The sequence below is a fragment of the Sander lucioperca genome, chromosome 16 (genome assembly GCF_008315115.2).
Source record: "Sander lucioperca isolate FBNREF2018 chromosome 16, SLUC_FBN_1.2, whole genome shotgun sequence".
Classification (NCBI taxonomy): domain Eukaryota; kingdom Metazoa; phylum Chordata; class Actinopteri; order Perciformes; family Percidae; genus Sander; species Sander lucioperca.
The window spans coordinates 30,052,377-30,079,756 of NC_050188.1; the positions used below are offsets into that span (position 1 = coordinate 30,052,377).

General features: G+C 39.0%; 1 protein-coding gene and 6 gene segments (V, D, J or C); 5 read left to right on the top strand and 2 right to left on the bottom strand.

Moving 5' to 3' along the window:
- The first annotated feature begins 125 nt into the window (after positions 1 to 125).
- On the top strand, positions 126 to 659 carry LOC116046431. The segment is given in 2 exon segments: positions 126 to 213; positions 321 to 659. Coding segments are annotated over 2 exon segments (375 nt in total).
- Positions 660 to 4,422: 3,763 nt separating this feature from the next.
- On the top strand, positions 4,423 to 5,068 carry LOC116046427. The segment is given in 2 exon segments: positions 4,423 to 4,529; positions 4,746 to 5,068. Coding segments are annotated over 2 exon segments (363 nt in total).
- Positions 5,069 to 6,336: 1,268 nt separating this feature from the next.
- On the bottom strand, positions 6,337 to 7,742 carry LOC116046454. The segment is given in 2 exon segments: positions 6,337 to 6,804; positions 7,613 to 7,742. A coding segment is annotated over 1 exon segment (288 nt).
- Positions 6,352 to 22,256, bottom strand: LOC116046453. The segment is given in 4 exon segments: positions 6,352 to 6,443; positions 20,029 to 20,386; positions 21,575 to 21,651; positions 22,213 to 22,256. Coding segments are annotated over 3 exon segments (453 nt in total).
- LOC116046439 lies at positions 14,210 to 14,735 on the top strand. The segment is given in 2 exon segments: positions 14,210 to 14,290; positions 14,398 to 14,735. Coding segments are annotated over 2 exon segments (375 nt in total).
- LOC116046425 lies at positions 18,285 to 18,942 on the top strand. The segment is given in 2 exon segments: positions 18,285 to 18,400; positions 18,617 to 18,942. Coding segments are annotated over 2 exon segments (366 nt in total).
- A 279-nt stretch (positions 22,257 to 22,535) lies between the features above and the next one.
- On the top strand, positions 22,536 to 25,881 carry LOC118493402. The gene is made up of 5 exons (XM_035993049.1): positions 22,536 to 22,624; positions 22,732 to 23,059; positions 23,555 to 23,567; positions 25,396 to 25,447; positions 25,555 to 25,881. Exons 1-5 carry the CDS (start codon positions 22,573 to 22,575, stop codon positions 25,875 to 25,877), a joined length of 768 nt encoding a protein of 255 aa, XP_035848942.1. The 5' UTR covers positions 22,536 to 22,572; the 3' UTR covers positions 25,878 to 25,881.
- The last annotated feature ends 1,499 nt before the right edge of the window (positions 25,882 to 27,380 follow it).

Sequence of the window (27,380 nt, forward strand, 5' to 3'; positions counted from 1 at the left end):
GTTGGAGTCAGTCAGAGCATTTCCATAGAGAGCCACTTTGCATCAGCAGCACCATGCTCCAGTGCTCTGGGAGAGTTTATAGTCCTGAGAGTTGAACACTGGATGACTGACAGCTGTCCTTCATGACAACAGAAGACACAGAAATCCTCCTCATCAAAAACATGACTTTGATCTCCGTCCTCATCTGGACTCTCCTCTGCTGCTGCTTCACAGGTAAAGTCCAGAGAATCAAACTCCTCTCCTCTATCAACATCCGTCCCTCTGAAATGAAGACGACTAAACCGTGACGCTGCTTTATGTTTTTGTCTCTGTATCCTCAGAGTCCAGCGGTCAGTACACAGTGACTCAGCCTGGAGCAGTGAGCTCTGCTCTGGGAGGCTCCGTCTCCATCAGCTGTAGGACCAGTCACGATATTTATAATTCTTACAGTTTAGCCTGGTACCAACAGAGAGATGGAGAAACTCCTAAACTGCTCATTTACTATATTAGCACTCGACAATCAGGGATTCCAGATCGTTTTACAGGCAGTGGATCAAACTCTGACTTCACTCTGACCATCAGTGGAGTCCAGACTGAAGATGCAGCAGTTTACTACTGTCAGAGTGCACATTACATCAACAGCCTGTGGCTGTTCACACAGTGAAAAAGCGTCGTACAAAAACCTCCCTCAGTCAGACTGAACAGAAACTGAACTGACTGCTGCAGCTGGAAGCTACTGCAGAGACTGATACACTTCACTGAGGACACACACACACACACACACACACACACACACACACACACACACACACACACACACACACACACACACACACACACACACACAATTAAAACAAAAAGGAAAGACACCATGATAAAGATTTTACAAAATATTTTTATTTAAACAAATTAACCTAAATTAAAGGGTAAACTTAAGTAATTAAAGTATGGGCTGTGGATGTTAGTAAAGTCAGTATTGTGTGATGTGCATGAGTGGAAAATATGTGTTGTAAAGGCTCATAGGAGCAGAGTAGAGAACTAAAGCAGATGGGAGAGGAGCAAAGCTGCAGCAGAGTGGAGAGTCAGCCAGAGAGAGGGCTGCACTGCATCCAGACTTAAATAACCTCCTGCTACTGGGAACATCCTCAGCTGTTCCCAGTTGCTCTAACCATCACCTGCAGAGAGAGCACAGACAGCTGAATCACACAGCTAACTCAAGATGACACCATCCATTCATATCACATTACAATCTCATGTTCATTCTTGACTTTAGAAACAGCAAAACTATCTCTTCACAACGTCCATCCAGTAGCTGTTGTTGAGCTTTTAATCATATCACATACTTTTCCTCAGCAGATGTTATTAAAATATGGATTTTCAAATTCCCATTCCTCTCAGTATTTGTGAGACTTTTTGTCCACGTTGGTTTAGAAGTTAAAATATTCCATGAGAACTGGGTGAACTCCGTCTGCTGAGGAAGATCATGTCATTGGATCCAAAGATCTGAGACAAGACAAGACCGAGTAACAATGCAGCAGATTCTGAGACGAGACCCAAACTTTCAAAGAGTGGTCTTGATATCAAGACTGATATTGAGAACTACAACACTGGACTCAGCCTTCTATAAAGACTCATCACTGCTTTACTTGGTGAAATCTTCACATTACAAACACCCAAACATGTAAAACCTGCATTAATATTAATATCACTAATCATTATCAAAAAACACACCATATTACCAAACTGGAAAAACAGAACAAAACTGTCTACAAATCACATGATCAGTTTACTACCAGACTTTTCAATATCCTCTCCATGTGAATATGTAAATATGTAGGTCCATGCTCTCAGCACTGAGGGGGAAACAGCATGACATGTTGAGGACAGCTACAGTTCACTGACTCTGTGTGTTTGCATATGTGTCCTGCCTCTCTGCTCCCAGCCGTTAAGAGGCCAGTGTTGATCATTTAAAACATACAGAGTATACAAAAAACAATATACAATACTTCAAAGGGGCAAGTACCAGCAGACAAGTTCTATAAATAATAGAGCAACAGAGCAAATCCCCAGTTCCCCGATGCAGCTATTCTGTGTTCAATGCCTGTATGGCATAGGGAATAAAATACTTTGTGTATATGTTCCAGCTGGTCCTGGGAAGCCTAAATCTAACATTTTGAAAGATGTGTCAAGGAGTCAAAGTGTTATTGAAAGATACTAAACAATACTCTGATAAAGTGATTGATCCATTGATGAACAGCATCATCAGAGTAATCCAAGTCCCTGTTGGAGTCAGTCAGAGCATTTCCATAGAGAGCCACTTTGCATCAGCAGCACCATGCTCCAGTGCTCTGGGAGAGTTTATAGTCCTGAGAGTTGAACACTGGATGACTGACAGCTGTCCTTCATGACAACAGAAGACACAGAAATCCTCCTCATCAAAAACATGACTTTGATCTCCGTCCTCATCTGGACTCTCCTCTGCTGCTGCTTCACAGGTAAAGTCCAGAGAATCAAACTCCTCTCCTCTATCAACATCCGTCCCTCTGAAATGAAGACGACTAAACCGTGACGCTGCTTTATGTTTTTGTCTCTGTATCCTCAGAGTCCAGAGGCCAGGTCACAGTGACTCAGCCTGGAGCAGTGAGCTCTGCTCTGGGAGGCTCCGTCTCCATCAGCTGTAGGACCAGTCAGGCTGTTTATGGTGGGAGCACCACTCAGTGTTTAGCCTGGTACCAACAGAGAGATGGAGAAACTCCTAAACTGCTCATTTACTATGCTAGCAGACGACAATCAGGGATTCCAGCTCGTTTTACAGGCAGTGGATCAAACTCTGACTTCACTCTGACCATCAGTGGAGTCCAGACTGAAGATGCAGCAGTTTACTACTGTCAGAGTTTTCACTATCCCAACAGCCAGTATGTGTTCACACAGTGAAAAAGCGTCGTACAAAAACCTCCCTCAGTCAGACTGAACAGAAACTGAACTGACTGCTGCAGCTGGAAGCTACTGCAGAGACTGATACACTTCACTGAGGACACACACACACACACACACACACACACACACACTTCTTTTTTAACCATGAATTTCCTTCATCGCCACTAAAAGTAGAGCTTTCATTTTGGAAGTAAGGGAATATTCTTGTAAAACACTTCAAATAAGCTTTTCAATAAAACATAAAAGCAATACACAATTAAAAAATACTAAACTACAAAAGCCACACTAAACCATTTGTTCCCTATCAAAGGTTTTCACAGTGTCCATTTAAGTCCAACTGGAGAGACTCCCAAAGATCAAAACTCCTGACTTCAGAGCCACAGTCAACTTCACTTATAAGTCTGTAGTGAGAAAAAAAAAAAAAACCCTGATCGAGACTTTTAGGACCTCCTCTTTATATAGGCCTGTATAATTTCATTGATATTGGAGGGTGCCTGACCATGTAGGGCTCTAAAACTGATAACAGGTATCTTGAAATTGATTCTTAATTTACTCGGGAGCCTGTGAAAAAAATCGAGACAGATGTGATATGCGATCTCTTCAAGGACCTGGTAAAAAGCCTCTGAACAACCCTCTGGACCTGTTGTTAGTGGTTCATGGACGTGAAAGACAAGTAGAAATGGAGTAACAACAGTCTAAATAGATGAAAGAAATGTAGAAATGATCATCCTCATCTTAGCTCGAGGCATAGTGGGCCAAAGTTTAACAATGAATAAGTCAAAAGTCAACAAGGTCAACAGAATCATAGGAAAACTGTATTAACTGAAATGTAATAATTAATAGGAAATGCATTTCAAGCATCTTTTCAGAGTGACACCACCATCAAACAGCCTGTACGCCGATGATTTCTCAATTTTACATGACAAAACATGTTCTCTTCTTTATGTCCATCATGTGATCAGTCATTAAAGCAACTCTTCTGTCTGTCTGTTCTCCCCTTTTCAATTTTTATAAAGTATCAATTATAGACTTTGGAGTTCACGTTTTTACCAAACTTAAATTAAATATTTAAATTAAAGTAGATTCCCTGGCTAAAAGAAATAAAGTAAAACAGAATCCATTGTCTCAATCATCCACTAAATGATTATCTGCAGAATGAATAAACATTATCACAACCAATTTCCTGCTATGAATCCTGTCATCCCACACTCAGGAGTGTATTGAATAGATATCTGGTACCTCGTTAACCACCTGTAGTAAAAAACTAACTCTAGATGTAATAATACCCACAAACAGAATTGACTTTCTGTACTTGCTTGGTGGAAACTAAATGAAGTTTTTATGACAAGATTTGACCATTCATCCGTAGCCCATTATGTAGTGAAACATTTAATTAGTCAAAGTAAAAGGGGAAACAGCATGACATGTTGAGGACAGCTACAGTTCACTGACTCTGTGTGTTTGCATATGTGTCCTGCCTCTCTGCTCCCAGCCGTTAAGAGGCCAGTGTTGATCAGTGACTGTCCAGGACTTTCAGAGACACTGACACGCCGGCAGCATGATGATGATGTCACTGTTTCTACTGCTGGCCACCCTGGGGCTCCTTGTTCAGGGTGAGACTCTCTTCTGAAAACTTTGCTTCAGGATGCAACCAGGTTCACCTCAATGATGTTCTGCTATGATGGAGAAACACTGGAACAAGCAGCATTTACCTTCTTCCATCTCTTCTCCATGTTAAAGAAATGAGACTCTTCTGTTTGGATGTTGATCATCTTTCTCCAAGCTGGATTTGTCTCAATAACTCTTCTGCTCTTTTTCATGTTTTCCAGGTTCATCAGGAGAAATCATCCTGACTCAGTCTCCTGGATCTCAGTCTGTTGCTCCAGGACAGTCTGTCTCTATCAGATGTAAAGCCAGTTCAGGAATTAGTAACTACCTTCACTGGTACCTTCAGAATCCTGGAGAATCTCCTAAACTTCTGATTTATACAGCTACAACTCGTCAGTCTGGAGTTTCCGACCGTTTCAGTGGAAGTGGATCTGGAACTGACTTCACTCTGACCATCAGTGGAGTTCAGACTGAAGATGCAGGAGATTATTATTGTCAGCAGAGTAGCAGCTTGCCGTTCACACAGTGATACAACGTCGTACAAAAACCTCCTCAGCTGGAGAGGAACTGATCTGACTCAACAGCTGCACAGAAACAACAACACTAGACATGCGTATTAATACAGTATAACAAATACAAGAACAAGAAAAGTGTAACACAATCATGCACATATAGAATTTCCAAAAGTAAGTAATTTTATTGATATGTTTGTTCTGGCAGGTTTTTAAACAGTGCCCTCAAAGTCAGGTCCAATGAGCGTTGAGTAAATTAGATTAATTCTCAATTAATGAGACAGGGTAATACTAGTGGTGAAATATTGACATAATAATTAATAGTTATTCAGATAATGCCATATCTTTTTTTTTAAGTCTATTGACAGATTATTTTTTTACAACAATTGAGTTTTTCAACAATTATCTTAAATGTTAAATTGGATGAAATCATTCTGAATCAAAACATAACTATAATAATTAGAATTAAACTAATTAAAGGGTTTAAAGTTATATTTTATTGAAACACATCAAGAGTTGTCCAACAAGCTAAGACTCCTTTCAGTGAAACAGTAAAAATAATGTATTACAGTAAGACTGTTTCCATCAGTTTATATTAAGTTTCATACATTTGATTTAAGGTTTAGTATTTGATGTACATTCAATGCACCTTCATGTAGACTTTTGATATTTTCATAATTTTTTTGTTTTTATTATTATTGAGGTATTCATTTCAAACTCTAAAACCATTTTCATTTAAATCTCAGGTGAAGATATTCATGCATTCTAACAACTGTATTGCATAACAAAGACTACATGTTTAAATCATTTCATAAAAATGTCCTCCTTTCATCCACCCATTCACACCATGTTCATACCTGAATTCAGATAATAATGTTAAACAGAGAAACTGTCAGGTCGGCCTCAAAGAGTTCTGATGTAATCCTGGAGTTTATTAATGAAACCGTCACCATAAATCTTACTGAGATATGAGTTATGTCATCTAAACTCAGACAACACTGGCAGGACCGCTTGTACACAAATCCTTAAAATGACAGATGGGTTGTATTTTGTATGTATATTTTTATATATTTTTTATACATCTCTTGATATGGACCTACTTGTGAGTCTGAAATAAAGATTTATTTTTATAAACTTCTATATCTAAACATATAGGAGAAGGAAACTGTTAAATAAAGATGCAGACTTTTTATATGAATCATCTTTTATTGTCTTACAGCATTAACAGCATAAGAATTATTACAACAAATAAAACATTGTTATTTCAAGCTGAATACTGTTAAATTGGTCTGATGCCAGAAAGAGAGAGAGAGAGAGAGAGAGAGAGAGAGAGAGAGAGAGAGAGAGAGAAAGAGAGAGAGAGAGAGAGTAGCAGAGAGCAGACTGAGATCAGTATCAGAGTGAAACCAGTAGCAGAGTCCCAGTGAGTCAGGTCAGGACTGGGAACACTGGTCTCTCCTCAGTGTCTCTGAGAGTGGAGTCTGGGAGCCCTGGGTGGCCTCACAGGTCACAGAGCCCACCTTCTCCCACTGGTCTGCAGGGAGCCTCAGGGTGCTGCTCCAGCTGTATTTGCCGTCCTTCTCCAGCACCCCGGGGCTCCTGCTCTCCTCCCAGCTGCTGCTGCTGCTGCTGCTGCTGCCGTCCACCTTCCAGGCCAGACTCCAGTCTGAGGGGAAGCCCTTGTTGGCCAGGCACATGAGCGTGGCCTTCCCCTTCAGCATCTCCACACTGGAGGGGGGCAGCACCGTCAGGGTGGGACGGACATCACCTAGGAGACACCAATCAGCTTAGAGGACAGGGACCACACAGCTGTCAACCAACCAGCAGCCACTTGGACACCTTTACTGTGTGAGAGTTGGTTTTCTCCTTTAAGGAGTTTCTGTCAGATGGTTTTTCTGCTCCACCAGTCACTCACTCACACATTGTTTCACTTCCCTTTAAGAAGCCTCTCATGCAAATCAGCACAGAGAGAATCATCTACACAATGAGCTGATATATATCAAACTATACACTGGAAATAAAATGTCAACTTTTGGACTAATCTTTAAACCTCCAAATCAAGATCATCAACAACCTAACTATACATGACTTTAAAGTATTTAGTGGAATAGAAACAAATCCAGAAAATGAGCTGACAACATCAAATGTTCTTCATGTGATTTTGATCATCATTACCAAACTGTTCAAATAGTTTTCAAACTTTGAAACAATACATGACACAGTAAAGAGATGTTGCACATTTTCAAATACCGATCTTTATCTTTGCTCTGTTCAGTTGTTTGAATATCTGAATCTTCATTTGCTTTAAACAGTTATCATTGATGTGGAAAATGAAAAATGAATCTTGTAGAACAGTTTTTCAGTTTTATCTTTTCCACACTTCAAGTCATTTAAATTTCAGTTTGACAGAAATGTGTAAAGAAATGTTTAGTGAAGCTGCTCTGAGTTAGTCTCCACGATAAAGGAGGAGAAATAAAAACGTGAATACATATATATTTTATCGACTGTCAACAGAATTTAAAACATTACTTTACAATATTTACAATATAGTTTTTAGTATTTGTGCAGAAACTTACTTCCAACATTCAGTCTGGTTCCTCCACCAAAAGTCCACCACAGTGATACAAAGTCATTGAGCCGCCGTACAAAAACCTCTCACTGTAGAGAGACACGGCTCTCTGACTTTGACACAAACAAACTCACCAAAATGAGGCTGTTTGTAAAATCTTGTCAGATAAAAAGAAAACTGACAATAACACAGTGCTGCAGATTTCCTTAATGCATGTTTTTGGTATATGTTAAATGAATGTGATTTCATCTCTTGCAATTAAATTAAATAAGACAGAAGACATTAGATTAGATTGACTTTATTGTCCACCTCAGTGGAAATTTGTGTTTGTCTTCTCCCAAAGTACAGCAAAGGTAAATACAATGCACATAACACAGCACACCATTAAAAACATACAGAATATACAGAATACAATATACAATAGTGTAAATGGACAGGTAGCAGCAGATAAGTTCTAAAAATAATTCAAGAAAGCAAATCTTATAAAATAACAAGTTTTCCCTGATGGAGTCATTCTGTGTTCAATGGCTGTATGACATAGGGAATAAAATACTTCTTGTAAATGTTCCAGCAGGTCCTTGGGACCCTAAATCTAACATTTACTATACTCTGATAAAGTGATTGATCCATTGATGAACAGCATCATCAGAGTAATCCAAGTCCCTGTTGGAGTCAGTCAGAGCATTTCCATAGAGAGCCACTTTGCATCAGCAGCACCATGCTCCAGTGCTCTGGGAGAGTTTATAGTCCTGAGAGTTGAACACTGGATGACTGACAGCTGTCCTTCATGACAACAGAAGACACAGAAATCCTCCTCATCAAAAACATGACTTTGATCTCCGTCCTCATCTGGACTCTCCTCTGCTGCTGCTTCACAGGTAAAGTCCAGAGAATCAAACTCCTCTCCTCTATCAACATCCGTCCCTCTGAAATGAAGACGACTAAACCGTGACGCTGCTTTATGTTTTTGTCTCTGTATCCTCAGAGTCCAGCGGTCAGTACACAGTGACTCAGCCTGGAGCAGTGAGCTCTGCTCTGGGAGGCTCCATCTCCATCAGCTGTAGGATCAGTCAGAATGTTTATAATTCTAACTATTTAGCCTGGTACCAACAGAGAGATGGAGAAACTCCTAAACCGCTCATTTACTATACTAGCACTCGACAATCAGGGATTCCAGGTCGTTTTACAGGCAGTGGATCAAACTCTGACTTCACTCTGACCATCAGTGGAGTCCAGACTGAAGATGCAGCAGTTTACTACTGTCAGAGTTATCACTATCCCAACAGTCAGGATGTGTTCACACAGTGAAAAAGCGTCGTACAAAAACCTCCCTCAGTCAGACTGAACAGAAACTGAACTGACTGCTGCAGCTGGAAGCTACTGCAGAGACTGATACACTTCACTGAGGACACACACACACACACACACACACACACACACACACACACACACACACACACAGTAAGACTATAAGATAAACTTTTTGTTCCACAATGTGTGTGAAAAACATCCATAGATGTTATTGAACAAACAACACAGCAAGGTTCCTAAAACACTAATCCCTTTAAGTAAATCATTTAATTGTAGTAAAACCAAAGAGATCCTCCCAGTCCTTCTTGACCTAGACATTAGTTTATCTGCTATTTAAAAGCTTTATTGACACAGGGACAAATTCATTCTTCCATCTATTTACAACATCTCCTCAGTTTTTTTAACATTCAGAAAAAGGTGTTTGTCATCACACCATTTTACAAACCTCTGAATCTCTGAAAGGTAGTTAGATAGATCACTGTCCTTTTTTATTAAAGCTAGGATGGCAGTATCATCAGAAGATGTAATGATATAGTTGTTGGGATTCTAGCTTCTATACTCATCTGTGTAAAGGGTAAAAAGGACAGGTGAACTGACTCAACCCTGGGGGGCTCCGGTGCTTAAAGTTCTCCACTCTGAGAGAGTACCATTAACACTGACCTGCTGTTTACCATTTGTTAGAAACCAGTGGTACCACCTAATAATGAGGGATGGACATTAAGGTCATTCAGCTTTTTAATGAATAGGTGTTGCTGTACCGTATTAAATGCTGAACTGAAATCTACAAATAAAACACGTTCATATGAGGTAGAGTCCTCTAAATGTTTAGATATCAAATGTACCATGGCAGTGACTGCATCATCTGTACCTCTTTTGCCCCTAAATGCAAACAAAAAAGGATCTAATGAGCAAATGACATCTGTTTTCAATAGGTTGATAATGATTTTCTCAAAACAACTGGGCGGTATTCATTATAATCCTTACAGCATACCTTTTTAGGAACAGGAATAATAATAGAGCTTTTCCAAGTGGAAGGAACAACATGTGAGTCCAGAGACTTTTGGTAAGTCAAGTTTATTTCATCCATAGAAATGGAAATTACAGTGCTCATACCCACCTTAATGCCCATAAAAAAATGTGTGCATAATACAATACAGAGCATAAATAAAATACAAATAGACCATAACTACAGTACATAAATCATAAAAATGTACTTGTTGTGCTGTCTGATAGCCTGAGGTATAAAAGAGAGAGCATACCGCTTGCTTCGTGTCACAGGAGGCCTTAGTCTACCACTACGTTCCATAACCCTACCAGTCAAATTACCACAAAGAGGGTGACCCAGGTCCCTCGTTATTTTCGTCATTTTTGCCAGGTGGTCATCATATACTTTATCCACTGTAAATTAATAATTTAATTTTTCCATCAATAAGTCAACATGATCAGACCATGTTAGCCTGTCATTAAAAACAATGCCCAAATACTTGTATGTTCACCCTTTCTACTACTGAACCTTTGATTTCCACTGCCTCAGTTTTCATCTTATTTCTCTTGTAATCAATTACTAATTCTTTAGTTTTCTTAACATTGAGTTCTAGGAAATGACTATCGCAATAATCAAGAAAAGATTTTATCTAATTTTGAAAGTGATTATAGTCATCATTTTCAATTAAGCCAATGAGTGCCGTTTCATCAGCAAATTTAACAACTTGATAGCTTGCCTGCTGTGGACAGTAGTCTGCAGTATAAATGTAAAAAGAAAGGGTGATGAAACAGTTCCCTGAGGTGAACCTGTGTTTGTCATGATCTTGTCTTACTTAACTTTTAAATTCAGCTTAACAAATTGACATTAACAGTTATCTAAGAAATTTAGAATAAATACATAAATAAATACACCTAAAGATGGACACAAGGCCTCTTCCAGCTCTACGCTGCATCATTTCAGCAGAGACCCAGAAATGCCGTCTGGTCCAGCAGCCTTCCTAGGGCAGGTGGGTGAGAAAAGACTCTGTACAACATGCTGGTCAATAGTGATTTTTGGGGGATTCAGTGCAGGTAATGAGTCTAGAGCCTCTATTTTATCCTACTAGAACTCAGCTAATCAAAACCTTGCATAAAAGTTATTTAATTCATCAGCTTTTTCCCCTCATTAAGAACACTAAGACATGCTTTAGCCGGGGCCAGGTTTGTCATAAATTTCATGGAATCCCACATATTTTTCATATTCGTAGTGGAGCAGTGGGTTTCAAATTTCTCCTTCTCCTCCCTCCTTGCCTTTCCTAATTTGCTGTTGAGTTTTTTTTGGATATTCCTCATGGCAACAATATCCCCATTTTTAAATGCTATTTTTCTACGGACTACACACTCTTTAATTTGCTTGGAAATATAAGATTTATTGTTTGGATACAAAGTTATAGACTTCTGAGTTAACACGTTATCTCTACAAAATGTTACATAATCAGTAATAGTGTCTGTTGCTTCTTCTAAGTCCAAGCTATGGAAGAGGTCCAAGTTAGTGCAGTAAAAACATCCTTTTAATGGATCAATGCCATCATTGTCCCAAACGTGGATTGTTTTTAATGGTGGTGTACTGCTTTTAAGCAGAGACTTGTAGGGTTAACTTTAGTAATTCAATGATGGGATGTGGATATCAGTGAAGTTAGTATTGTGTGATGGGCGTGAGTGGACAATATACACATGTTGTAAAGGTTCATAGGAGCAGAGTAGAGAACTAAAGCAGACGGGAGAGGAGCAAAGCTGCAGCAGGACAAAAAGACAACAAAACAAAAAGTTTAAACATTGAAGTCAATCAGATCGAAGTGATTCAAACAGACATTTGGTCCAATGTTGCTAAAAATATAAAGCGTACCTTGTGTAACATTGTGTGGGGTCAGTTAAAGCCATTATAATTATTTTTTGAATAATTTAAGCAATGTATACATTTGAGAAAGGAGCGACTTTTGCCGGACACCTTTTCAAATTCCAACCCAGCAATCGTTAGAAAATCACAAACTTCAGTCAAATTCGTTAACGTGTACAAAGCACCACCAACTTCAAGCTTCAAGTCATCGATCTCCGAGGACTCCATTTCAATCCTGGACCCGTGGATAATGTCAGTGTGGTGAAGTTATTTCTCTGCAGAATGGACAATGCAGCTCTCCTGGCACCCGTGGTTAACCTCAGATTGCATGCAAGTCTTTTTCGGCAGGCGTTGAATCACCACACGCTATCGTCCACCCTGGCTGTAGATGTGTGAAAAGTAGGGCTGTCAAAATAACGTGTTCATTTCGATTAATTAATCTGAGAAAAAATAACGCGTTAAAAAAAATAACACAGATTAATCCATTCCATATTGACGTTTGACCCGGAGCCGTACTAGCCACCATTCGACTGTAAAATGAAGGAGGGAGATGAGAATGTGCTGCCTGGATCATTAATTGGAACATTTACTTGTAAAAATCTTCTTCCTGACAACCCTGGCTACCGAAATCTGGTACCACTGATATGTCTGCTCTTCTCTCTGGTGCTCTGAAACAGACGATACAGGCAACACAAACACAGCTGCACGTGACGCTAGTTAACACTATACTCAACAGCAGCTAACGTTAGCCTATCGCTAGCTAGTTAACACTATACTAGACAGCAGCTAACGTTAGCCTATCGCTAGCTAGTTAACACTATACTAGACAGCAGCTAACGTTAGCCTATCGCTAGCTAGTTAACACTATACTTGACAGCAGCTAACGTTAGCCTACCGCTAGGTAGTAGCTGGATTAAAAACTGTTAAAATGCTGACAGTTAACGCTAAATGGTGTAAAGTTTGACTGTGTTTTACTGTAGAGGATTCCAACACGTGTAACAATCTGGAACTGCAAAGACGGTGCGTTCAATGAAACTGGTAAACTACAGCCTCGTGGTGCATTCGAAGTTATTGTTAAATGTGCTTTTCCCATCTGGTGGTCGTTTTTGTCGTTCAACAGCAATTTATTAGTGAAATAAGTTATTGTTATTGTTATACATTATTAAATCATTTCATCTTTCTTGTTTTTTTTTTACTTTCTTCAAAAGTATCGGTCCAGGCACCGTTAATTATGTATGCGATTAATTTCGATTAATATCTTTAATTAATATATATTAATAATATAGAGTATGTAATTAATTAGATTACATTTTTTAATCGATTGACAGCCCTAGTGAAAAGGTGAATGGTGATCGGGGACGTCTATCAGGGACAGCTGGCTCTCGTCACATTCATCCCAGCGGTGCCTCCAAATGTAACAGCCTGGAAATGAGAGATAGAAATGATCACTCAGACAACAATGTTTTCTCTCCGGTAGCTCCACCGAGAATTGTTGTATTTAAAATAAATGCAAAAAGATATTTGAATGCACAATTACAACAATTACTCGCTTTCAGGTGAACATTAACAAAAATAGTAAAAATAATAAAAACAAAAGCTTACATATACACTCTTAAATATACTTTAAATAACCAAAACATTATTTAAACGTATCAATTTCTCTATAAAGTCTTTCTTACTTCAAATGAACTGAGAGATGGTACTCTCTCGTTCTCTGAAGACAGATGGTGGAGACTTCATCATGACGAGTCAGATTTCAGATTAAATACAGCTTTATTCAATATTGCACCCACACAACATTGAAGGAGATAACCATGTGTACACACAAGATGCATGTACCCAGAGTGTCTCTCAGATCATAGGATTGCTATAGATTTTATACTTTCTGGGGCCGCCCCCCAGGAAACCCCATTTGGAAACCCTTACATGATCTCATCATAACAACGATATATTCCCATATGCTATGACACACACAGCTCCTGTAGGCCTCTTCTCAGGTCATAGGTTAACTGTGCCTAAAGTTGTTATTTACTCTAGAATGACAGAAAAATTAACACTCTTGACAGCTGTTAAATCAGGGCCTCTTCTGTATCTGTTATTCTCCTATGCCAACATCTGGATCAGATCCAGCTTCTGACGCATAAGACTGCATAACATCATTCTGAACTTTTACTTTACTTTACTTGTTTAAGTAATTCAACAGAATCAACCAATCCAATTTCTCAATTTCTTCATGCATTATATCATGAATAGTTTATAAAGTCAGTGTTCTCAGCACTGAAGAGGAAACACCCTGTCCCTGTTGGAGTCAGTCAGAGCATTTCCATAGAGAGCCACTTTGCATCAGCAGCACCATGCTCCAGTGCTCTGGGAGAGTTTATAGTCCTGAGAGTTGAACACTGGATGACTGACAGCTGTCCTTCATGACAACAGAAGACACAGAAATCCTCCTCATCAAAAACATGACTTTGATCTCCGTCCTCATCTGGACTCTCCTCTGCTGCTGCTTCACAGGTAAAGTCCAGAGAATCAAACTCCTCTCCTCTATCAACATCCGTCCCTCTGAAATGAAGACGACTAAACCGTGACGCTGCTTTATGTTTTTGTCTCTGTATCCTCAGAGTCCAGAGGCCAGGTCACAGTGACTCAGCCTGGAGCAGTGAGCTCTGCTCTGGGAGGCTCCGTCTCCATCAGCTGTAGGACCAGTCAGGATGTTTATGGTGGGAGCTATCTACACTGGTACCAACAGAGAGATGGAGAAACTCCTAAACTGCTCATTAACTCTGCTACTTATCGAGAATCAGGGATTCCAGATCGTTTTACAGGCAGTGGATCAAACTCTGACTTCACTCTGACCATCAGTGGAGTCCAGACTGAAGATGCAGCAGTTTACTACTGTCAGAGTTATCATGAAATCAACAGTCAGTATGTGTTCACACAGTGAAAAAGCGTCGTACAAAAACCTCCCTCAGTCAGACTGAACAGAAACTGAACTGACTGCTGCAGCTGGAAGCTACTGCAGAGACTGATACACTTCACTGAGGACACACACACACACACACACACACACACACACACACACACACCCACCAAGTTCATTTCAGGTGGCCTCCACAAAAGGTAGACTCACTATGATCAAGTTTTTACAAAAGATATTTATTCATACATTAACCATACTAAATGGCTGACTTTAGTAATTAAAATATGGGATGTGTATATTAGTATATTCAGTATTGTGTGATGTGCATTAGTGGAAAATATGTGCATGGGGTTGTTGTAAAGGTTGATAGGAGCAGAGTAGAGAACTAAAGCAGACGGGAGAGGAGCAATGCTGCAGCAGAGTGGAGAGTCAGCCAGAGAGAGGGCTGCACTGCATCCAGACTTAAATAACCTCCTGCTACTGGGAACATCCTCAGCTGTTCCCAGTTGCTCTAACCATCACCTGCAGAGAGAGCACAGACAGCTGAATCACACAGCTAACTCAAGATGACACCATCCATTCATATCACGTTATAATCTCATGTTGTTATCGGATTCATGCCAAAAAATCAAGGAGTCAACTTGAAACTAAAAAAATACCAATAAATAAATCTATAATCACATCTATATAAAGTTTATGCAAAAACACATTTTCCCATACATGCAACTCAAAAACGCAACAAATACACTGAGACCAAAAGTTAATTCTTGACTTTGGAAACAGCAAAACTATCTCTTCACAACGTAAATCCAGTAGCTGTTGATCTTTCAATCATACCACATGATCTTCAGAGGTGGGACCAAGTCACTGTTTGGGCAAGTCCGAGTCAAGACTAACAAATCCCAAGTCTAGTCCCAAGTCATACATTTTGTATTTCGAGTCCTTAAGAAATCATGATGCAATCTTCAAATGTAGACAACAGAGTAATAGTACATTTAATTTGCACAAATCACAAATGCCTTTTTAAAACAAGTTTAATTACGTGCTACTGAATGTAATAACACTGACACAGCAGTTTAATACTTTCATAATGTATTATGTCTAGGGCTCTCAAACGATACATTTTTTTTTAATCGCGATTAATCACTGAATTTCTATTGTTAATCGTGATTAATCGCATGTTTTATCACATGATTACAATTTTGCATTTCAGAACTGTTTTTAAGTACATATTAACAATGGAAAGCAATTATTACCAGTGTATCTTGATTGGGAATCAAATGAATGCAAAGAAAGTTACTTTATGAACTTTAAGATTTGTATTTGTTGTTATTTATTTACTTTAAACAAAAGAAAAATGTGTATATCTGTCATTATTGCACAATTCCTCCAAATACCTAACTAAAAACCTAAAAATCCCTATCCTTACTAGAGTCAATATAGTGTGCAGTAACTTCTAAATAATGTTGATTACTCACTGACGTCCAGTGATCACCGGTTAATGAGACAGCGTTTGCAGCACTTTGCAGCTGTTCCAGTGTGGCTGCTTTCTCCGTGTGGTACAGGCTGTGTATCTGTGAAAACTACTGTCCCCCTCGACGGCAACGAGACAGGTCAGAACATGCCAACCGTAGTACGTCTTTAAGACCCGAGTCCTCTACGATGCTGACAGGTCTGCAGTTAGTTGCCACCCATTTTGCAAGAGCTGTAGTATTTTTTTTTGGATTTGGTTTCATCAACAGGTCAGCAAGTAGCACTCTCCAAAATACTGCTTTGCCTGAGTGGGTAGCTAGTGGGTAGCATCAACCTGAGTCACGTCAATTAGCTCGTAGGTGGTAGCTTGACGTGCTTCGGTGATATTTTAATTCGGCTTTACACAATGTGCATATGGCTTTCGACTTTTCTACAAGCCGTCCGGGAGTTTTGGAAAATAAAAAGCGCCATTCAGAATTGTGATGCTGCTGTCTTTCTCCATCATGCCTGCAGCCTGCAGCAGCAGGATGTGTTACGAGGAAGTATGGCAGCTTGATGATAAGTAACGGTGCTGCAAAGGTTCAAAATAGTAGCCTGTTAGGCACTACGCGAAGCGAGTGAAGTGTAAAATAAATGAATAAATGGCGGCATGCAATTAAAAAAAATTAACGTGTTATGCTCGGCCCTTAATCGCATCGCGATTAACGCGTTAATGCTGACAGCCATAATTATGTCTAAATGAAATAAAATGATAAATGTAAAAGAAAAAAAAAATACAAACATAGTGTGGCAGTCTGCCAGAAATAGGTCCTAGAGTTCTATATTAAAGTTACTCACTTTATGGAGGAATAATCTGTGCCTGCATGTGTTTGAGAGAGAACGTAACAGTTTGCATAAAACAACATCAACGAAGGAATAAACGGTTTCATTCACCCACAAGGTTGTGCTTTTTCTGTTACTAAGGGTTACCCCAAGATTTCTCTGCTATAACGTTAGCCATTTACTTTTCTGACGTTTCAGGTTAACAGCAGCTTCAAATGTCGAAAAAGAAATTGGAAGATGTTGCATCTCCATCTGTAATATTCGACACAAATGTTTTGCATATTGCCATCCATTTTTTGTTGACCACCATATAGTCTTTATATTTGTCTCCGGCATATGCTCTCCGGTCTGCAGTCTGTCAGACCGGCTAAAGGTGATCTAGGTAATGATGCATTCTTGAAGTATCGACTTGCTGGGAATTAATAGCGTTGATTCAGGAGATAAACGGAAATTTATTTTTAATGTCAAAAACTTCTGGTTGGAGTTTCTTGTGCATGTTATCTGAGATCATTGGCCTCAGCCGGTGTTGTAGTCAAGACCACCTAAACTGAGACCAAGTCATCACCAAGACCAGATTGTATTGAGACCGAGACAAGACCAAGACCAGACCAGTGTGAGTCCCACACAATAAAATGTGAAAAATGTTAACCACAGGCACTCCTCAAATTGATCTGAAATATCCACATCCCCATAAAAAAAACACCAACAGAAAACAAATTAAGATGTTTCTTCAATCACCTCTTTAATTGCCATAAGTGTATCATGAGAAATGCCTTGATGAAATAATCAAAAGGCAGTTGTGGTCTTGACCGGTCTTAAAATAAAATCCCAAGTCCTTTTTGTCTGAGACGAGACAAGACTGAGTAAAAATGCAGTCGATTCAGAGACGAGACAGAAACCTTCAAAGAGTGGTCTTGAGACCAAGACTGATATTGAGAACTACAACACTGGCCTCAGCCTTCTATAAAGAATCATCACTTCTTTACTTGGTAAAATCTTCATATTACAAACACCTAACACAACAACATGTCAAACCTGCATTAATATTAATATAACTAATCATTTTCAAAAAAAGACCATATTACCAAACTGGAAAAACAGAACAAAACTGTCCACAAGTCACTGGATCAGTTTACTACCAGACTTTTCAATATCCTCTCCATGTGAATATGTAAATATGTAGGTCCATGCTCTCAGCACTGAGGGGGAAACAGCATGACATGTTGAGGACAGCTACAGTTCACTGACTCTGTGTGTTTGCATATGTGTCCTGCCTCTCTGCTCCCAGCCGTTAAGAGGCCAGTGTTGATCAGTGACTGTCCAGGACTTTCAGAGACACTGACACGCTGGCAGCATGATGATGATGTCACTGATTCTACTGCTGGCCACCCTGGGGCTCCTTGTTCAGGGTGAGACTCTCTTCTGAAAACTTTACTTCAGGATGCAACCAGGTTCACCTCAATGATGTTCTGCTATGATGGAGAAACACTGGAACAAGCAGCATTTACCTTCTTCCATCTCTTCTCCATGTTAAAGAAATGAGACTCTTCTGTTTGGATGTTGATCATCTTTCTCCAAGCTGGATTTGTCTCAATAACCCTTCTGCTCTTTTTCATGTTTTCCAGGTTCATCAGGAGAAATCATCCTGACTCAGTCTCCTGGATCTCAGTCTGTTGCTCCAGGACAGTCTGTCTCTATCAGATGTAAAGCCAGTTCAGCTGTTAGTACTAGCGTACTCAGCTGGTACCTTCAGAAACCTGGAGAAGCTCCTAAACTCCTGATTTATTCAACTTCAACCCTTCAGTCTGGAGTTTCAGATCGTTTCAGTGGAAGTGGATCAAACACTGACTTCACTCTGTCCATCAGTGGAGTTCAGACTGAAGATACAGCAGTTTACTACTGTCAGCAATATCAAAGCTATCCAGTCACACAGTGATACAACGTCGTACAAAAACCTCCTCAGCTGGAGAGGAACTGATCTGACTCAACAGCTGCACTGAAACTAAAAAACAAGTTTCACTGACCAAAAATATATTTAATAATAATCGACTTTGAACACTTTAACACTAAATATACTTTATCTAACTACAAGATATACTTTAAAGTCTTTCATTAAAACAGGGTTTGACATTCTGCTACACATCAAAGCTGACTTCTGTTAAAGTATAATTTCAATTCTTTGATAGGTTTAATCCACAGAGTATGATAGAATATGAACACTAAAACTGTAAATATGATTTGATTATTCATTATCTAACTAGAATTCATAGAAACGCAAATATACTCATAATTGAAATACATTACAAAATTTAATTTAATTAATGTTGTAAAGTTACTAATCACGTCTATGACATATTTTAATCATTTTGTGTTTTGTATTTTTTTGCGAACAAATGTACTTTATGATTGACACCAAAAATGGTTCATGGAGTATGTAAATCAGAAATGTTTAAATTATTTCCTTTTGTTGTCTCTTTATTTGTCTTTGTGGATCTTCAGCAGAAACACAATGTAAATATAACATAATGATGTTGTGGTTTTATTTCAGATTTAGCTAATATTGTTCAGACTTTTGTATTTTTTTCTAATAATATTGACATTTTTTAGATACACTTAAAGCAATTACAATATAACAGTCCTTACTTTAAACACACTTCAGTAATAAGAGATGATTGGATGATGTGTCATTGAAATGTTCTGACCATGAGTTTTGTTCCAAAGGTTTATTAATATAGACATTGTTTTATATAATCCTAAACTGTCTTTTCTGTCATCATTAGAGAGTTTACAACATTTTTGTTAGATCAGTTTGTCCTCAGGAATTCAAAAAGTCACTGACACGCTTAAGAAAAGATGTAAAGAGACACTTTGATAATAACAAACATGAAAACAACTGATTTGATGAACACGTCTTTATTGTCTTTAAACACTGAAATAATATAGAAAGATTGCAACAAGCTGGTAAATATCGCTATTGAAAAATATCATATTAAAAACAGAGAGAGTAGCAGAGAGCAGAATGAGATCAGAGTGAAACCAGTAGCAGAGTCCCAGTGAGTCAGGTCAGGACTGGGAACACTGGTCTCTCCTCAGTGTCTCTGAGAGTGGAGTCTGGGAGCCCTGGGTGGCCTCACAGGTCACAGAGCCCACCTTCTCCCACTGGTCTGCAGGGAGCCTCAGGGTGCTGCTCCAGCTGTATTTGCCGTCCTTCTCCAGCACCCCGGGGCTCCTGCTCTCCTCCCAGCTGCTGCTGCTGCTGCTGCTGCCGTCCACCTTCCAGGCCAGACTCCAGTCTGAGGGGAAGCCCTTGTTGGCCAGGCACATGAGCGTGGCCTTCCCCTTCAGCAGCTCCTCACTGGAGGGGGGAAGCACCGTCAGGGTGGGACGGACATCACCTAGGAGACACCAATCAGATTAGAGGACAGGGACCACACAGCTGTCAATCAACCAGCAGCCACTTGGACACCTTTACTGTGTGAGAGTTGGTTTTCTCCTTTAAGGAGTTTCTGTCAGATGGTTTTTCTGCTCCACCAGTCACTCACTCACACATTGTTTCACTTCCCTTTAAGAAGCCTCTCATGTAAATCAGCACAGAGAGAATCATCTACACAATGAGCTGATATATATCAAACTATACACTGGAAATAACATGTCAACTTTTGGACAAATCTTTAAACCTCCAAATCAAGATCATCAACAACCTAACTATACATGACTTTAAAGTATTTAGTGGAATAGAAACAAATCCAGAAAATGAGCTGACAACATCAAATGTTCTTCATGTGATTTTGATCATCATTACCAAACTGTTCAAATAGTTTTCAAACTTTGAAACAATACATGACACAGTAAAGAGATGTTGCACATTTTCAAATACCGATCTTTATCTTTGCTCTGTTCAGTTGTTTGAATATCTGAATCTTCATTTGCTTTAAACAGTTATCATTGATGTGGAAAATAAAAAAAAAAATCTTGTAGAACAGTTTTTCAGTTTTATCTTTTCCACACTTCAAGTCATTTAAATTTCAGTTTGACAGAAATGTGTAAAGAAATGTTTAGTGAAGCTGCTCTGAGTTAGTCTCCACGATAAAGGAGGAGAAATAAAAACATGAATACATATATATTTTATCGACTGTAAACAGAATTTAAAACATTACTTTACAATATTTACAATATAGTTTGTAGTATTTGTGCAGAAACTTACTTCCAACATTCAGTCTGGTTCCTCCACCAAAAGTCCACCACAGTGATACAAAGTCATTGAGCCGCCGTACAAAAACCTCTCACTGTAGAGAGACACGGCTCTCTGACTTTGTCAGACTGAACTAAACCTACAAGCCCTCAAGATGCTACTTTACCATTAAAGCTGGAAATAATGATTTTATCCTCTGACTCAATATTTCATTTTCTTACAATTAACTTTTGAATTTGCTATTCCAACAGCAAACCTTTGTCTCTTAGTGCAAAATATTTCTGTAAAAATTATGGATTAATATTTCACAAATCTGGAAAGGTAAGAGTGCAGAAAGTAAAGGAAGAAAAATAGCTCCTGAAATGAAAAGGTTTTTAAAAGTTTGACTTACTTCCAACATTCAGTCTGGTTCCTCCACCAAAAGTCCACCACAGTGATACAAAGTCATTGAGCCGCCGTACAAAAACCTCTCACTGTAGAGAGACACGGCTCTCTGACTTTGACACAAACAAACTCACCAGAATGAGGCTGTTTGTAAAATCTTGTCAGATAAAAAGAAAACTGACAATAACACAGTGCTGCAGATTTCCAGAATACAAGCTTTTTATTCATATTGATTTCAAATTAAGTGTATATTGTCTGTTTATATCATCTATTTTCAATTATAGAAGAAATTATATTAATTTTGTTGTTCACCTCAGTGAAAATTTGTCTTTTCCTCAGAGTACAGCAAATGTTCATACAATGCACATAACACAGCACACCATTAAAAACATACAGAATATGCAAAATACAATATAAAATAGTACAAATGGGAAGGTAGCAGCAAATAAGTCTCATAAAAAAGAGAGCAAATCTTAAAAAATAACAAGTGTTCTCTGATGCAGTCATTCTGTGTTCAATGACTATATGGTATAGAGAATAAAATACTTCTTTTATATGTTCCAGCTGGTCCTGGGAAGCCTAAATCTCCCTCTTTTGGACTACAGATGGAAATTAGCCTTTGGGCTATAATCTGGCACTTTTTACGTGTACTTCTGTATATGTTCATCAAATGTGCATTGTCCTGACATAATAAATAAAAAATAAATAAATAAATAAATAAATAAAATCTAACATTTGGAAGATTTGTCAAGAAGTCAAAGTGTTATTGAAAGATCCTAATCAATGATCAGATAAAGTGATTGATCCATTGATGAACAGCATCATCAGAGTAATCCAAGTCCCTGTTGGAGTCAGTCAGAGCATTTCCATAGAGAGCCACTTTGCATCAGCAGCACCATGCTCCAGTGCTCTGGGAGAGTTTATAGTCCTGAGAGTTGAACACTGGATGACTGACAGCTGTCCTTCATGACAACAGAAGACACAGAAATCCTCCTCATCAAAAACATGACTTTGATCTCCGTCCTCATCTGGACTCTCCTCTGCTGCTGCTTCACAGGTAAAGTCCAGAGAATCAAACTCCTCTCCTCTATCAACATCCGTCCCTCTGAAATGAAGACGACTAAACCGTGACGCTGCTTTATGTTTTTGTCTCTGTATCCTCAGAGTCCAGAGGCCAGGTCACAGTGACTCAGCCTGGAGCAGTGAGCTCTGCTCTGGGAGGCTCCGTCTCCATCAGCTGTAGGACCAGTCAGAGTGTTTATGTTTCGGGCAGCTACAAAGGTTTATTCTGGTACCAACAGAGAGATGGAGAAACTCCTAAACTGCTCATCTACTATATTAGCACTCGACAATCAGGGATTCCAGATCGTTTTACAGGCAGTGGATCAAACTCTGACTTCACTCTGACCATCAGTGGAGTCCAGACTGAAGATGCAGCAGTTTACTACTGTCAGAGTTATCACTATATCAACAGTCAGAGTGTGTTCACACAGTGAAAAAGCGTCGTACAAAAACCTCCCTCAGTCAGACTGAACAGAAACTGAACTGACTGCTGCAGCTGGAAGCTACTGCAGATACTGATACACTTCACTGAGGACACACACACACACACACACACACACACACACACACACGCACACTAGAAAATATGACATACTACACCTTCCATCTTTGAAAATACATTTACTTCAGTTGTTCTCCTAAAACAATGATGTACAAGACGTTAATGTCTTTACCTCTTCATATTTCTCACTGATCCCTCTGATGAATGGATTTATACATCGTCAACGTCAGTATCAATCATGTGTTGAGAGTCCACCACAATACAATCTGTTTGTATGCAGATTACATTTGATTTAGTAATATAATACAATTAGTTTCCCCTCTTGTAGACCATAATCTTATCAGGAATTAAAACATGTTTTCTGGTTTCTATCACTTCCCTCTTAAATGTGCAGAAAAGTCTATTGCACACTTTGTAATCCAGGCGCATAATCACAGTGAGGGACTTCCCTGAATATATGAAATCTAGAAATCCCCTCCTTAACATTTGTAAATGATCAGACAGCTCATCAGATCCCTCCTGAGCACCGTGTACAGATCTCTGATCAACAAGTAAAACAAAGTCTGTTTCAATCCCAGCATCACTGATACACATGTTGAATAGAAACCAGTGGGTTGATTCTCTTGTAGATTACCACATCTGGACAGATGTGTTTTAGTGGAACAGACTGGAGGATGATCTGGGCTTCTCTCCCTCTGTCAATTGTCCTTTGAAATGTGGGTCTGTTGTTGATTTGTCATTCATATGTGTGTATATATCTACATATCTATATCTTTTTTTTTTTCTTTTTTTTTAAACCTTTACTGACTGACTTGATATTTCACCATTGTTGGAATCCACTAAACTAATGTTTCTAATCTTACAAAACTATTATTACAATTGCACCATTTTTCTATCATGTATAAATGTATGATGGAGAAACTGAATCCTTTTTGTTTATATATGTATGGCTGAGATTTAAAAATGGAAGAATTTCCATCCTTCTCAAAACCATGACCATGAGTCGTCATCCCAGCTGAAAAGTGGCTTTACTCTCTTTACAAAGCACTGATAACATTTGAATGAAAAATAACAAAATGCATTTAAACCTGCACACCCTTAAAAGTGTTGGTATGTTAGTCAATGTCAAACATTTCTGGCCTTAACCTTTCTTTAACATGTTTCCACAATAAGTGTTGTACGTCAAACACCCTGTCTCTTTTGGAGTCAGTCAGAGCATTTCCAACTCCAGAACAGATATTCTGACCTGCTCATATGTGTGGAGCCGTGCAGATAATTCTGTTTTTATGTACCGACACTTATGCTGTCACCCAAATATAGTGGACGTGAATTATGTTCTTAGTGATCAATTCCAAAAATATTTTTGAAAGATTTTAAAGAAACTTCCTTTTCCTTCCTTTGTAGAAATAATGTCCTTGTTACTTTGGAAACTCCACAGACTTCACTATCAACAGTTTTTACCGGAACTACTTTCTATCAAAGAAATAGACCCTATCAAACCCACTGTGATGTGGCAAAAAAAATGTGCCACTACACAAAAAATATAAATTTTTATATTCAAAACAAGTCAAAGGTTTTCTATAAGACATGACATCACATGTTATACCAAGAATCGTTTTAAAGTCTTTGTGACAAAGAGTGAGAAAGGTCATTAATCATAATGACTTGTTCCTCTGTGTCACACATTGTTCATGTTTGTCAGGGCTTGTTTGAGGGAAACAGATGTTCTGCATTAGGGCTGATTACTGAAATGTCGACATACTCAAACAAGTGTTCTCTCATTCTCTGTCAACCCTGAAAAAAAGATTTTACATCAATAAAACAAGTGCACAGATCCTTGTTGGTAGAATCTGGCTTTTTGCATTTTAATTTCTAGATTTCAAACCAGTAATTGTGTGTATGGATCTCAAATGAGAACACAAATGCACATTGGCTGTGTGATGAAGACTATGCAGTTTAACAGGTTTTAGTAATTCAACAGAAGCAACTTCACCCAAATTGCCAATGTAAACCAATCCAATTTCTCAATTTCTTTATGCATTACATCATGAATAATTTATAAATTCAGTGTTCTCAGCACTGAAGAGGAAACACCCTGTCCCTGTTGGAGTCAGTCAGAGCATTTCCATAGAGAGCCACTTTGCATCAGCAGCACCATGCTCCAGTGCTCTGGGAGAGTTTATAGTCCTGAGAGTTGAACACTGGATGACTGACAGCTGTCCTTCATGACAACAGAAGACACAGAAATCCTCCTCATCAAAAACATGACTTTGATCTCCGTCCTCATCTGGACTCTCCTCTGCTGCTGCTTCACAGGTAAAGTCCAGAGAATCAAACTCCTCTCCTCTATCAACATCCGTCCCTCTGAAATGAAGACGACTAAACCGTGACGCGGCTTTATGTTTTTGTCTCTGTATCCTCAGAGTCCAGCGGTCAGTACACAGTGACTCAGCCTGGAGCAGTGAGCTCTGCTCTGGGAGGCTCCGTCTCCATCAGCTGTAGGACCAGTCAGGATGTTTATGCTTCTAACAGGTTAGCCTGGTACCAACAGAGAGATGGAGAAACTCCTAAACTGCTCATTTACGCTGCTACTACTCGACAATCAGGGATTCCAGCTCGTTTTACAGGCAGTGGATCAAACTCTGACTTCACTCTGACCATCAGTGGAGTCCAGACTGAAGATGCAGCAGTTTACTACTGTCAGAGTTTTCACTATCCCAACAGTCAGCATGTGTTCACACAGTGAAAAAGCGTCGTACAAAAACCTCCCTCAGTCAGACTGAACAGAAACTGAACTGACTGCTGCAGCTGGAAGCTACTGCAGAGACTGATACACTTCACTGAGGACACACACACACACACACACACACACACACACACACACACACACACACACACACACAAAATACACAATATGTATACATTAATAATCTTTGAATCACATAGACTTACACATAACAGTTCTGTATCTTCACCACCCATTACAATATTTATTGAATGAAGAGAAAAGCATTAGCAACAAAAATCCAAACACTGGAACAGAATAGTTACTAAAGAGATTCAGACTGTTAAGACCCAATAACACTATCCTACTACTGGAGCAGAAGAGACACTCATCAAACCTCGAATTCAAACTTGATTTCAGTTTGATAAAATTCTATCAAGATTATATAAGATTATTGTTGAAGTTAGTACGTGGATTTTATGACAGGGATCTTTCACAGTCATAAAATCTACGTACTAACTTAAACAATAATCTTGTATTATCTTTGATCTCTGTCCCCATATACCACCTCTAGCATAACCCCCTAAATATATATTTTAGAGTAATTTAATTCTTACCTGCAAGTTAATATATTTGCTTTGTGCAGAACGAGTTGAAAATAGACATTTACATTACATATCCTCTAATATTGGATGTCTAACAGTAGACATTTTTGTTTCTCATTTCCACATCACACAGTAAGGGATTATGGGTAGATTTCTAGTAATTCATGGCACTCAACAATAAAGTGCAAATGAATGCTTTCTTTTTGTTTGTAGCGTATTTACAACACATTCCCCCCCACTCCCTGAAAGTAAGACATTAGTTACTATGAAATTATTTGTTAAAAACTGTTTATTTTATAGTTGTGTTTGTAAAATCAAAACTTACGACAGGAAAGAAACAACTGATACAAGCTACCTTGTAGAAGTACAATTAACCACAGTTAGTTTGAACACTTTAAAAATGTGTTTATTTCAAATGATGTCAATACAAATACAACCCCGTGCCCATTTGAATTTAAATCCAGAAACAAAAGAACTAAAAGAAGTAAACAGAGTTCTTCCTTTTCAGGAGCGTTTGCTGTCTGAGCTCCACGTTTGCGTTGACCTCTGGTGAGGAGACTCTTGGAGCGACTGCCTGGATGTTTGCTGGATGGAGTCACTGCTGAAACACCGCTGGATACTAAACGGCTCAGAGATATGTAGGTTTTAGTGTGGTGAGGGGGGGCTGAGTTGAGGTCCATGGCCTCTGTCATTCACTCCAGCCTCCTGCTGATGGACCACAGCAGTGAATGTGTTCCACTCTCCATCTGACGGAGGCCCCTCTCAAAGCTCAGCAGCATCTCCACCAGTTGTGACTGCAGCTTGAACTAAACCAGGCACTTTAAATGTCAGAGAAGCCCTGATTATCCAACCTTGTATCCCTGTCCCTGTGTGTGGTATGTGAGGACTTGGTAGTATATAGGGACATGGTGGTATATGG